At 42.8% G+C, this 13,503-nt stretch overlaps 1 protein-coding gene across 1 annotated transcript; it reads right to left on the reverse strand.

Annotated features, from left to right (window-relative positions):
- Positions 1 to 2,043: 2,043 nt before the first annotated feature.
- rad17 (RAD17 checkpoint clamp loader component) lies at positions 2,044 to 13,453 on the reverse strand. The gene is made up of 17 exons (XM_069683079.1): positions 13,317 to 13,453; positions 12,743 to 12,804; positions 12,010 to 12,240; positions 11,701 to 11,772; positions 11,263 to 11,401; positions 10,979 to 11,115; positions 10,597 to 10,649; positions 9,826 to 9,951; positions 8,402 to 8,471; positions 8,205 to 8,316; positions 7,899 to 8,093; positions 7,690 to 7,787; positions 7,448 to 7,594; positions 7,208 to 7,336; positions 5,776 to 5,896; positions 2,908 to 2,965; positions 2,044 to 2,718 (listed from the first exon to the last, which is right to left on the reverse strand). Exons 2-17 carry the CDS (start codon positions 12,767 to 12,769, stop codon positions 2,541 to 2,543), a joined length of 1,893 nt encoding a protein of 630 aa, XP_069539180.1. The 5' UTR covers positions 12,770 to 12,804; positions 13,317 to 13,453; the 3' UTR covers positions 2,044 to 2,540.
- Positions 13,454 to 13,503: the final 50 nt, after the last annotated feature.

Genomic DNA, 13,503 nt, shown 5'->3' on the forward strand with positions numbered 1-13,503 from the left:
TGATTCATCACAGCATGAGCATGAGGTGATATAAATCCTCAGGACATTTAAACCCAAACTGTTTAAATACGTTTGATGTTATTAGTCCAGTGTGGACAGCACAGCGTGGGGTTCACATATTTTTGGTATTTCTCTGTATTATTTAGTCACACCTTCTCCTTTACATTTCACTAACTAATTAACTGATATTATTCCTTCACCGTTTGATTAAATCTCCTCATTCTGTAACATAAAAGGCTCTGCATATGAAAGTATTTAGAACCTGTATTTTCTGTATGATCCAGACACAGCCCTTCCTGTGGGGTTATTGTTCTGTATGAACAGTCTTTAAGGTCTGTGACTCTGTGATCAGGTCTGCTGCTTACAGCCCCTCACCTTTCACATGTTCTGTTCACCTGGTCTGTCAGCTGATTGTTAATGTGAGGCATGCTGTCTGTGTCTCAGATACATTTACAGGTGAAACAGTCAGTAAACTGTTTTCTGTTTAAATGTTTAAAATATACTGAATTATAGATCAGTTTACTCACAGAGGCAGACTTCATACTGTTACATCGAGTGTAAACCTCAGCGTGTCATGTCGCTGATAAAGACTCAGAGATGAACTTGGTCTGTTAAGTCACAGTGATCACAGAGTTATGTGAGCTCTCTTTGTGTTTGTGTGTTTCTTGTGATGTGTTTCAATGAAGCTGTGATGATAAAGATGTGATGTGTTCAGCTCTGCATCACATCAAGTTCTCATCCATACAGTGATATTAATTAAAGTTATATCATCCACAGGAAGTGACATCATCACTAATAACCTGCTCCTTAATGCCTGCCTTTATTTATTTTATACATTTTAAATGTTTTTGTTTCATTATTATGACAATTCTTTCTTTCATTTGTAATGTTTGCTTTTGTTAATGTTGTGAATGTGTTGGTTTCACGTCTTCTTTAATATTTCTGTAATATTTCTGATCAACTCTCCTGTGAAGTTCTGTTTACCTATTAATGAAGGTTATACTTGAATTATTGTAATTGTTAATAAAGTTTAAAGACTGGGTGACACACACTCAAACGCGAGCCAGCCTGTACAGTATAAAAACAGAGGGGACTTTCCCTTTAATGTAAATGCTCTGCTTTATAATGAACACTTCCTCTTACCTGTAACTGAAGCGGTCACCTGTAACGTTTGATTCCTCCGTGTGTTACAGACACGAGCCGAATAAAAGTTTAATAACGTGATTAAAAAGTTTTAGCTGCTAAAACGGAGCGAGAAGAATTCATCATATTAACCTTTTAATAATAAAACTACGTTATTACTGAACAAGAGTCCTCCTGTAGCCGCGCAGCCGGAACACCTTCAGCAGCGTCAAAATGAAGTGCAGCGTCAAAATGAAGTGCGTAGTACGTACAGCTACTACTTCCGCTGAGTACCTTCAAAATAAAATCAATATGCGCTATTACGATTGTATCATCCAGCTGTGTTCGTGTGTTGCCTATTGATTATAAGCAGTTACATCATCACTATAGTTTGTATTTACAATTGATTTTAATGTTAACTCAAAGCTGCAAATAGTTTCACACTCAGGAATCACAGGAAGTGTTTACGGCCAAAATAAAGATCGTGAGAGGAGGAAGATTTATAGATTTTGTATTTTCAGAATAAAGTTGAAATGTTTAGAATAATGTAAACATGATGAGAATAAAGAATAAAAAAAAAATACAGTATAAGTGTCAGGCATAAGGACACATTAATCACCTGTATGAATTTAACAACAGCTCAACAGTTCAACAGTTCCAGTCAAAATAGATAATGCTTATTTATTATGTAATGATCAAGTAATAGACCTCACTGGAGCTGCAGACACTTTATTAAACTAAGAGAGAATAATTGTTTTACTTTGAAAGCCCTGTGGTCACTTCCTGCTGACAGTCAGTTAGTCAGCGTCACCAGAGGGGATATTTAAAGGAGCTTCATGTGAACTGCAGAGTAAATATTGGATTAAGGTGTGAGCAGAGAGTAATGAGATGACGCTCAGGTAAAGTTCACTCATTATTTTATTCACAGGTTCAGAGTGTTTTCTAAAGGGGCGTTCATGTTACACTGAAACATAAAGTGTTCCTCCATTACAGGTGAGTCAACAGGTACTCGACACAAAGAGAGACAGCAGTCCAAAGAAGAAGTGCTCAACATGCACTGACAGCAAATAAATACTGACAACATTTTTTTTTTAACAGTGTGTGTGGAGCTACAGAGTCACAGTCAGAACAATGATCCTCTCTAACAGACCACACTTCAATGAGGCTCACCTGAAACACCTGAGCTCTGACCGTGATAACACTAACACACAGGAGGAGAAATAAAAGTGGTTGACAGTAACATGTTTTCCTCCCTCTCAGAGCTCCTGTAAAGACCCAAGGCTCAGACGGGTCAATAATCCTCCCACTGATCTTTCACATCCTCCTCCTCACTGACTCACACCTCCACACAGGAACAACCTCGCTGACTCACACCTCCACTCAGGAACAACCTCACAGATTCACAGTCTGTGTGTGTTTCAGTCACTGTTACTGTACTCCTCGATCATCAGCTCCTCCTCCTCCAGGAGGACCTGTGTGGCTGTAGGTTTGGGCTGACTGGCTGACAGACCTTCATCAGCCGCCCCCTGACCTTCATCCTCCTCCTCGGTGTCGATCTGACCCGGCTCTTTGTCCGTCAGAGCCTCCAGGTTCAATCTGCACACAGAGACACAGGGATAAACACTGCACACAGGTAGGCTCTGATACAGGTGATTCATCATTAGTGGTGTTTAAAATCTTCTGTCAGCAGCTTTTAAAAGGACAAGTTAGTAACTTAACCAGGAATTGAGATTACTTTGATATTAAAACCCTGGTGCATTATGGGTAGATAAAGGTGTGTTGTACCTGCGGGGGCCCCTCCTCAGGGTCATCTGACCCACGTCCTGGATGAAGGCGATCTGAGCTGAGACAGAGAAACAGGAAAGGTTCATTCATGAAGATTTAGAATAAAAGTCAACGTCAAAATGTGACGTTCAAGTGGAAATATGAGGATCACTGTTTAACTGGCAGTGTTGGGCCTGCTTTGATTTATTCTTTTTATATCTGGCTCTGATACTGGTGTGTATTTCACATCACCAAGAACAGTGACACAACAACAGGAAGCAGTAACCAAAATAAAACAGACAACATAAGACAACTAAACAACAACAGAAACACAACCTGGGGCCTACACTACGAAGGGAGGTCAACAGACCCAGGGTCTCTCTTCCTGATCTGGCTTCACTTAACCTGACAAAGGCAATCGTGCTAAACTGTCACACGCCGCAGTTTATCAACTCGATAAGTCAACCCAGGGTTTCTATGAGGACGTTCACATTAAAGGACCGTTGTTTGGAGCAAATGACCAATCTAAACCAAAATCTAAACTCAGAGCAAACTATGATTTCAGAAGGTTATGAAGAAGTTACACATAATCCAGAGTGAAATCCACTCAGCTGCAGCTGCTGAATGCAGGAAGGACAAACAGTTAAACAACACAGACTGTGTAAATGTGCAAAAAAAATAATATCACTGCTCCATCATCAGAGCACCATATATTACAACACTTGTGTGTTACATGAGATTAATACGTTGCACAGACTTTATTCTCTCAGCTGTATCAGACGGACAAATGGAGCAAATATAAAATACACAGCCTATAAAACCACAATTTAAAGCTGTACGAATGCTTACTATTATATCTAATGAGTACAAAAGATCTTCAGGCTTCATTGTTTTTATCAGTCTCTGTTGTGGATGTATCAGTAAAGCACAAAATATATATTTCATAAAATCAGACGGTAAACAGGAAGTGTTTTACCGCTCTCTCTCTCTCCCTCCTCCCTCTCACCATCTGCTCACAGAGCTCCTGAATCAAGAGACCTGATTGGTCAGTGGGTGGTGTTTAATTCAGGATGAACTGTAATCTCTAACATCACCTGCTCCGGAGCAGGTCAGGTGTTCAGCATAAGTTACCATGGTGATCTACCTCGGTAAGAAGTGAACCAGCTTTGTAGTGCTGAAAACTCGGAGTTAACCCTGAAGTTACCTCGATAACACCAGGGGTCCGTTTCACGAAGCAGGTTCAACAAACTCTGAGTTGATCTACTCTGAGAAAGGAAACTCTGAGTTTTCGGTTTCAGAACAGCTGATCAGAGTTAGTTCAATCAACTCTGAGTAGGTTCACTCGGAGTTTAGTGCGTGCACGCTGACTGTAAAAAGCCAGCATTAATGGAGCCCTGATACCACGATTCACCATGGCAACGGTACACAAAAAGAGGTCCTCCTACGTCACACCAGTGGAGCTCGAAATCCTCACGCGGACGTTCAGCGAAAACGAGCATGTTTTTAGAAAAATAAAGTAACACGGCTGCAGCTGCAAAAGAGAGAGAAGCGGCGTGGGAAGAAACTGCTGCTCGAGTTAATGCGCAAGTTTGAACCGGTCTATTTATTTTATACTTAATCACGACCGGACGCTAAAATTTATATTAATTTAGGAGCAATCCAGCGGGAGAAAAAAATGTACATGGAAGCACTTCAATCATATTTTAAATATGAAACTAATGAAACATCATTCAGTGGCTGTTTTAATGTGCATTAGCTTTATCCCTAACATGATGCTGACTTCACATACATTATAATTCATGTTGATTAAACTGAATTGTGTTAGTTTAAAAAAAAAAACCCCAATAACTTACGGCGTCTTATCTGAGTGCTCTCGGCAGTGGTGGTGGAAAATCTAAAAATGATGACTTTGACACAGATTTGTCTTTTGATTTTTTTTATCATAATTATAAAAGACTTTTGCAAAGCGGTCAGAGCAGCACAGAGACGCAACGTTTCTTCTTTTAATTCGGTAACCGCTCAAACACACGCGTGAGACGGGCTGAATGAATGAGGAAGTCGAATGAGGGTTTTATATTCTAGAGGGAGGAGACGGAGCGAAACTCTGAGTTTCATATTTCACTGTTTCATATTTAAAATATGATTGAAGTGCTTCCATGTACGTTTTTTTCTCCCGCTGGATTGCTCCTAAATGAATATAAATTTTAGCTTCCGGTCGTGATTAAGTATAAAATAAATAGACCAGTTCAAACTTGCACATTTACTCGAGCAGCAGTTTCTTCCCACGCCGCTTCTCTCTCTTTTGCAGCTGCAGCCGTGTTACTTTATTTTTCTAAAAACATGCTCGTATTCGCTGAACGTCCGCGTGAGGATTTCGAGCTCCACTGGTGTGACGTAGGAGGACCTCTTTTTGTGTACCGTTGCCATGGTGACTCGTGGTATCAGGGTTCCATTAATGCTGGCTTTTTACAGTCAGCGTGCACGCACTTAACTCCGAGTGAACCTACTCAGAGTTGATTGAACTAACTCTGATCAGCTGTTCTGGAACCGAAAACTCAGAGTTTCCTATCTCAGAGTAGATCGACTCAGAGTTCAGGGTTAGACTCAGAGTTTGTTGAACCTGCTTTGTGAAACGGACCCCTGCCCGTGACCAGGTTTGGTTCACAGACTCAGTTACCATAGTAACCAACTCAGAGTTAAAGTTACCTCTCTTTCTGAAACGGCAAACCTGAGGGTCCCCTCATTTCAGGGTTAACAAACTCGGGGTTTTCACCAAACCCGCTTTCTGAAACGGACCCCTGATCCCGCTTCCTAGTGTACCCTGGTTTTATCATAACTGTGTGTGTGCGTGAGTGAGTGAGTGAGTGAGAGAGAGAGACAGTGTGTTACCTTGGTTCCTCATGGGGTTGGTGAGTTTGGCCAGGTACGGCAGCAGGTGAGTCTGCAGACTGACAGGTGTCAGACAGAAGCTCCTGAACAGAGACTGAGCAGCCAGACAGTTCTCCCTGTGCTACAACAACATCGTTTACATAAACAACATCAACATCGTCATTGTGAACAACAACAAAAACAACAACATTGTTTACATCAACAAAAACAACATCATGAACCCCCTCAGCGCTGCGAGAAGAAAGAAACAACTAAGAAACAAAGAAAGAAGAAACTAAGAAAGAAACTAAGAAAGAAAAAACTAAGAAACTAAGAAAGAAAAAACAAAGAAACTAAGAAGGAAAGACATGGAGGAAAAACATGGAAAAAGGAATAAAAGAGAAACAATGAAACAGACGTATTGTGGATCCTAACTGAATGTAATCATTGTAATTGAATATTTGAAGCTAAATTTGAATAAGCAGATTAAAACAGTGAATCTGAGGGCCAGGGTGAAGACTTTTAGAAACTCAGTTTCCATGGAGACGTGTAGACGGGGTAAACTGCGTTTTTCGGCTTGTGGCGTCAGGCTGTGCACCGTTAGCTACCATAGTTCTCTCCATGGTGACGCGTCACTAATGGGGCGACATTCCTTACAAAATGACGGACGTGACAAAAACAGTGATGCTTAACAAGACATTTTACATGTTTACACATATATGTACACTTACTCGTCTCCTATACTGAGGAACAGAGGCGTCGGGATAGATTTTTTCAGACTTTTGATTGGCCGTGATTCTTCTTCTTCTTCTTTGCATGACCGGGTTATATCGCCGCCTGTTGGTGTGGCATTCTCATAACAGCGTTTCTGTTGCGTTTTCGTTTGGATTGGGATTTTTTATAACTGTGCTTGTGTGGACGGGATTTTTTTTGGAGACAAAGGAAAACTTTTCAATAATACCCGTGTACGTGTAGACATGGCCTGATTCACATTTGTTTTAAACTAAAGTTACTACTTTAAACTTAATTGTAACAGTAAATTAAAGTGGAAACTGAATGTAAAGATATGACACTGAATAGAGTTGTTCTGAAATGGTATTTGATCCTCACTGAAAACTAAACTTTAACAATCAGGTCTTATAATTTGTATCTAATTTAATGAGACGCAGCAGGTCATTAGATCTGTCAGATTAGATGACAAACACGCACACACAATTATTCTTCTATGATCAGTGTGACACGAAGACAGAAAACCACCTGCTTTTCCTGTTTGAAACTGAAATTAAACTAAAAACAGTCTCTGTGTGTGTGTGTGTGTGTGTGTGTGTGTGTGTGTGTGTGTGTGTGTGTGTGTGTGTATGTATGTGTCAGTGTGTGTGTCAGTGTGTGTGTGTGTGTGTGTGTGTGTGTGTGTGTGTGTGTGTGTGTGTGTGTGTCAGTGGGTGTGTGTTACCTTCTTGTGGACCAGCAGCCAGTTGGGTTTGTGCAGTGGTCTGAAGCCCACAGAGACCTGCTGACAGTTGGAGTGAAGGAGCCCCCTGGTGGCCACTGAGCTCCCATAACCCCCCATGGTGCTGCGGCTCTGAACACACACATGCAGCAAAGCCCGTCACACACAAACACACACTGACCACTGTATACTGTAAACACACCATGTGTTAAACACACAGGTGGTTTGAAGGAGAGGACTGACCATCCAATCAGCAGTGAGGAGGTCTGCATCAGACAGGTACTCGCTGGCCCGCTCCACGTCCTCCACCTCAGAGAAGAAGTCCAGGTAGTTCTGGTGCAGGTACAGGTTGAAGAACTCTCCGGACATGTGTGAGCGCTCCACCACCAGCTGAACAGACACACACACACACACACACACACACACAGAGTGTTGATGCCTCCGGTCTTTTAACTGATGAAGCTTCAAAGAGAGCGTGTGTGTACCTCAGGGTCAACGAGTAACAGTCCTCTGTGATGATGACACAGGTGAGACGGGAGACCAGGTGCATATTCAGCTGCTTCAGCACCTTCAGCACTCCCTCCTGATGATCAAGACACAGAAGCAGACAATCACTGTGAAGGTGAGCTCTCGAACCTAGGTCCTTCCTGCAGCTAAACAGGGACCAGTGTGTGTGTAGTCAGAGAGGACTCACGCTTGCAGTGCAGGATCTTTCCCAGAGCTCTGAACAGGAACAGAGAAGCATCCTTCCCTCCGATGGCCTGCTCCTCCTGCTGCTCCTTCAGCAGTTTGGACTTCTTCCTCTGGTTTGTCCTGGAGGCAGATTTACCCTGAGAGCTCACCGCTCTGTCCTTCTTCATCCTCCACAGACCCTTCTCCAGAGACGTGTCTGCAGAGATACAGTGAAGATAGAGGGTCTTTAGGTCAGTTTGTCCCCGGGTCAGAGGTGCTGTGTTGAGGGTGGAGTCCTGAGGTGCTGTGGTGAGGGTGGAGCCCTGACCTGGGAGGGAGGAAAACTGGAGACTGTTGACGGCACTGCGAATGTCTCCAGAGCTTCCTGAGCACAGCTTCTCTAACAGAGCCGGGTCTGTGACGCTCCTCTTCCCAGGGCTCTGCTCACAACGATGGAAACAGAACTTAGAAACACAAACACACTCGTTATTAAAATGTTTTATCACCTGTGGGGCTTTCACTCACCTTTCCTGCCTCCTGGGCTGAGATCCGAGTCAGGACCTTCATCATTGTGGTCGGAGCCACCGGATTAAAGCTGGAAACAAAGAACACATGTAACAGGTCAGGAGACGAGTGCAGCCTCCTGATGAGGAGAGGATCCACAGACGTCAGCAGGAGGAGCAGCAGTCTCATTCAACATCCTGTTGATCCATGATTGATTAAGAAAGATGTGTTCAAACAGGGTACAAAATAAATCAACATGAACACATGCAGGGCATGTTCTGAAGTTGTACGTTCTGTTGTTTAATCAGCTCACTCTGCTCGTTTTAAGAAAAGATAAAATACTACTACTAATAATAAAGTAAAAATACTGATTCTCCAGTATAGGGAAAGGTTTGCTATGACATACAGAGATAACATTCATTTGTGAGTCATAGCAATCCTTTTGAATTTGAGGTCCAGAAATAGTCTATTATTATTATAATTATTCATTTTATCATTATGAATATCATCACACAGTGACGTGGATATTGGAGAAGTAATCTTAAACAAATAATCGTTAGAATAATCGATAATAGTTAATCAATAAAACGTAAACAGTAACAGTAACTGGCGTGCTGTGTGGACCAATGTGGTCTGTGCTCTCAGTAAGAATCTGTACATGTGGTTGAATGGTTCTAAGACTTTCAAACTGAGGCTCATCAGCTGTTTGAAGCCATTTATACTCGTTATCTTTAGACTTGGGTTACTTGACATTTTCATTGTTGTTAGTGTGGTTTATGCACCAGAGCAGCTTGATGAGTTGGTGGTTGGGTTTACAACAGATCCTTCCACAGTGTTAATCTCATGAAGATAGGAAGAAAGGCCTGAAGACTAACTTCTCCTGAACCCTGAACACCTATCAGTCAGACACCTGAGGTCCTCTGTGGTGGCTCTGCAGGATGGTTGGATTAGTATGTTTGCAGTTTTTGTGGGCTTTTAATGAAACTGCTCTCTATACATTCACACCCTCACTACGACCACCTGCTGCTCCCCCATCAATCACCTGTAGTTGTATCTGTTTATTGTTTAAGAGTAATATGTGAAGTAAGAGTTGAAACCAGGCCAAAGTGGATATTTTGTAATCTGAAACACTACATTATCATTCCCTCTCTGAGTTTAGAGCCCCCATACAGACTCAGTGAAACCATTTGGACACACCTTTGTCTAAATCTGGACATTAAAGGACAGCAACAGTCTTACCTCGTCAGTCCTCGAGAGCCCCCCTCCCCCATTTGAGAAAACTGTATTTGACGTGTATTTTGATTTCATAGTTTGACCCATGTCCCATCCGTTAACATGGAGGAGGAGGGCTTTATGACCTATACTGCAGCCAGTCAGCAGGGGGGCGATAGAGAGGGTTTGTGCTGTCATGTCTGCCATCTTTTTATACAGTCTGTGGTTCTTACCTGATGCAGCTGATGTGCATCTCCTCCTGGATCTCTCTGGGAAACAGAAAGCGTGAGCTGCTGTCTCCACTCAGACTGTCCGACACGATGAAGACCAGAGGACATCGACAGGTCTTCACAAAGCGCCTGGAAGACACAGAGAGCAGGGACACAATCACACACTGAGCAGGGACACAATCACACACACAGAGCAGGGACACAATCACACACTGAGCAGGGACACAATCACACACTGAGCAGGGACACAATCACACACACAGAGCAGGGACACAATCACACACTGAGCAGGGACACAATCACACACACAGAGCAGGGACACAATCACACAGGGACATCGACGGAGGCACAGATTAGCTCATATTACTCAGCTGCAGAAGGTACCAGGCAGGTCTCTGAGACTTTATGTGATTCCACACCGGGGCGTGGCGTCATTAAATCTCTTACTAAGTCCTTTCTTTGACATTATTAGACCAAATACTGAACTTAATACAACTAGTGAACACCCCAATCACTGTGACCAGTCTGTCTTGTAGAAAGGCTTTAATCAGGCCTGATGCTCAGTGACAAACACCATCAGCAGTGAGTCAGGTCTTCAGCCCTCCTTAAAGACTCCTCTACACATGAATAAGATATTGTGAGCTTCACAGGTAAAGTACAGGTGCTGGTAATTGTACTGGTCACAAGACTTTTACACAGTGGATGAAAACTCTTCAGTATCATCATAACGTCTCCTGTCTTCTGGTGTGAAGACACGAACATGTGTGATCTCACCTGAGGATGTCGTGCAGGCCGCCCGGCTGCCTGTAGAACTGGTTTGGAAAATCCTAAGGAAAGGTGAGTAAAGGGTTAACTCAGGTGTCATTCCACATAAACCCAAACAAAGGAACTCTAGGGCATTTTATCAGTCTGACAATATTAGACAACAAGTGAACACACAATGTTGTCATGTTTGGTGAAATGTGGTCGTTTACGATATGTCAGCCCTTTTTAATACACGTGAAACATGGCTTTTGTGAAGTGGCTTTGTGTTGTCTGAAATGTCTTTGGTTTTTGTCATTTGTAGTTAACCTTTCATGCATTAAAAACAGAAAATTGTTCAGGCTGATAGTGTCACTCCTTGTGTTGTGCCTTCAGCTCAAGGTGTATTTCTCACCTCCACCAGTATGACCTTCCTGTCTGAAGCTGCTCCGTCACTCGTCATCTTCAGACAGTTATACTTGTTGGCTCTGAGCAGGAAGTCCTGAAACTGGGATAACTGGGAGGAGGACGCGGAGTCGATCATCCTCCAGTCTGACGAGGAAGAAGAATCAGAAACAGGGAGGGAGTTTTAACTGACACAGGAAACAGTGGAGCAGGTACCTGAGCTGAGCTCTCATTAAATTACTGATAAGAACATGATGACAGGTGTGAGACAAGCAGGAGGATCAGTGTGCTCACCTTGCTGACTGCTGCTGTAGGCTTCCAGGTTGGTGGGGTTGGTCCACTCCTGAACCCTGAGGCCCAGCCCCTTGCACAGAACCTGGACTGTGGCTGTCTTTCCACAGCCGGAGGGTCCAGTCAGCAGCAGAACGCCGCCCTGTGGACAAGAGCAGGCAGCATGAACCTGACCCTGCAGGCTCGCTGAAGACCTCCACAGACAGCTTCATTAAACACAGCACATCTCAGACTACAGAGCAGCTGTGGACACGTCCTGCTCTTTAGACAGACCCACTGCAGGACTGACAGTCCTGTCAGGAAGTCTTACACTCCACCAGTTACTGAAGTTACTTTATTTGTTTACAAAGAAGGAGGTTAACTTGTCGTTACTCATCACAAGATAAAAGGCTGATGAAAGGACAGAAGGTTCAGTCAGAGAAATAATGACAATTTACCAACCTGTGAGTTAGTGTGAACTCTCATCCAGTTCTCCACTTCTTCAATCTTCTTCTTGTGCACAGCCAGCTCAGCCTACACACACGCACACACACAGTTTACAGTTAACCCCAGATGAATGCTGGGGGAGCTATTTGGCAAGCTTTGCCTTTATTATTTCTCACTACAGTCTATAGCCTGGTATGTTGTTGCATGAATCTGTAGCTCTGCAGGATTCAAAATACAATCCAACAATATGATTGTGATGTGATTAATGATGTCGGGGATTTGTCCTTTTTACATCACAGTTCTGTGCACAGTGGTGGTGCTGACCTGTGAGCGGGGCGAGTATCTGTCCACCCAGGGCTCATCCTGGTCCCACAGAGCCGATTCTTTCAGCAGAGAGGGTCTGAGAGGGTCTGAGCCGCTGCTCTCTTCTTTCCTCTTCCTGCTCCTCTTAGCTTCACACTTTGAGTTTGACACCTGACCTCCTCTTCTTCTCCCAGGCAGGGAGAAACTTTCTTCTGTAAAGTCAGCGAAGGACGGATCCACCCAGCGGTTCAGCTGTTAGAAACACATTCAGACACTAATTATTAAAGATTCATCTGCAACAACTGCATTTTAATGCCCTGCTTTCAAACCAAACATCATTCTCCTGTCAAATGTAACAGGTCAAAAGTTTTCACATTTCTGGATTTTCTGTTATATATGATATTAAATGAATAACTTTGAATGAATAACAAAACAAAAACATCACCTCACTTTGAGACACTAGGATGGACTGTTTTCCCTGTTGTCCCCCCGGATGTAACAATATATCATTACAGATCAGTATATTGATTCAGTATCATTTCTGCATAAATATATTTCCCTTACATTAAAAGTATAGATTTATTTATAATTGGAGTGTCTGACAGACATGGCCGAGTTAAAATCTTACTGTGATATCAGCATTTATAGAATTGTTGTCCATACTTTATAATAATTTACTGTAATACTCATTAGATTGCGTAGTAGTGATATTAAACAGATCACAGTGTGGAGATGATGTCGTGTTGTTACTGACCCTGCTGGGAGCAGACAGTCTGTCCATCCTCACTAAGCGGCTTCACTCAGAGCACCGACAGCCTGACAACACAGGGACAGGTTATTGTGATGATAACAGCTAACATGAGACATATTCCAACTGTTAGCATACAGCATCACAACATGCTGGGGGAAAGTTTAAGCTATCATACAACACTAGATTTACCATTAGCTTATTTTTCCTTTAAACTGAGCACCGCAGAGCACCGAGGTCCTGAACAACAGGTTCATATTCATGATGTCTGATATAAAGCTAACCTCTTTACTGTTAGCATACAGAAACACTGCGGGCCCGGTGGATGTTTAAGGTTTCACACAGCATCATGTTTGGCCTGATTTTACATTAAGATGTCCCCACACTGCACACATATCACGTTCCCAGCCGCGTCTAACACCTGATAAAAGTACATTTATATGCATTTAACGTCTTCGGACGATGAGATGTTGTTGTTGGATACATTCCCATTTAAACAGCAGGCTGGAGGACTAGTTAAGTTAACCTGAACTAACATTAGCTGGTGTTTTGCTAACATGATGTGTGTGTATGAACTCACCTTGTTGTAGCATCAGTGTCGGCAGCAGACTTTCCTTCACTTTAAACTTTAATTCAAAGTAATGTGTGCGTCACAGAGAGTCACACTGATATACATAAACTGTTCAAACTGTAAATCTACGGAGGACGGGTTTTATTGTCTCTGAGGCAAACTAAAGTTCTTCTATTTAAACTCCGGAATGGGGAGT

Source organism: Semicossyphus pulcher, unplaced genomic scaffold (assembly GCF_022749685.1).
Source record: "Semicossyphus pulcher isolate SPU_LCO1_2020_fin unplaced genomic scaffold, fSemPul1.0.p SCAF_6, whole genome shotgun sequence".
NCBI classification, from domain to species: domain Eukaryota; kingdom Metazoa; phylum Chordata; class Actinopteri; order Labriformes; family Labridae; genus Semicossyphus; species Semicossyphus pulcher.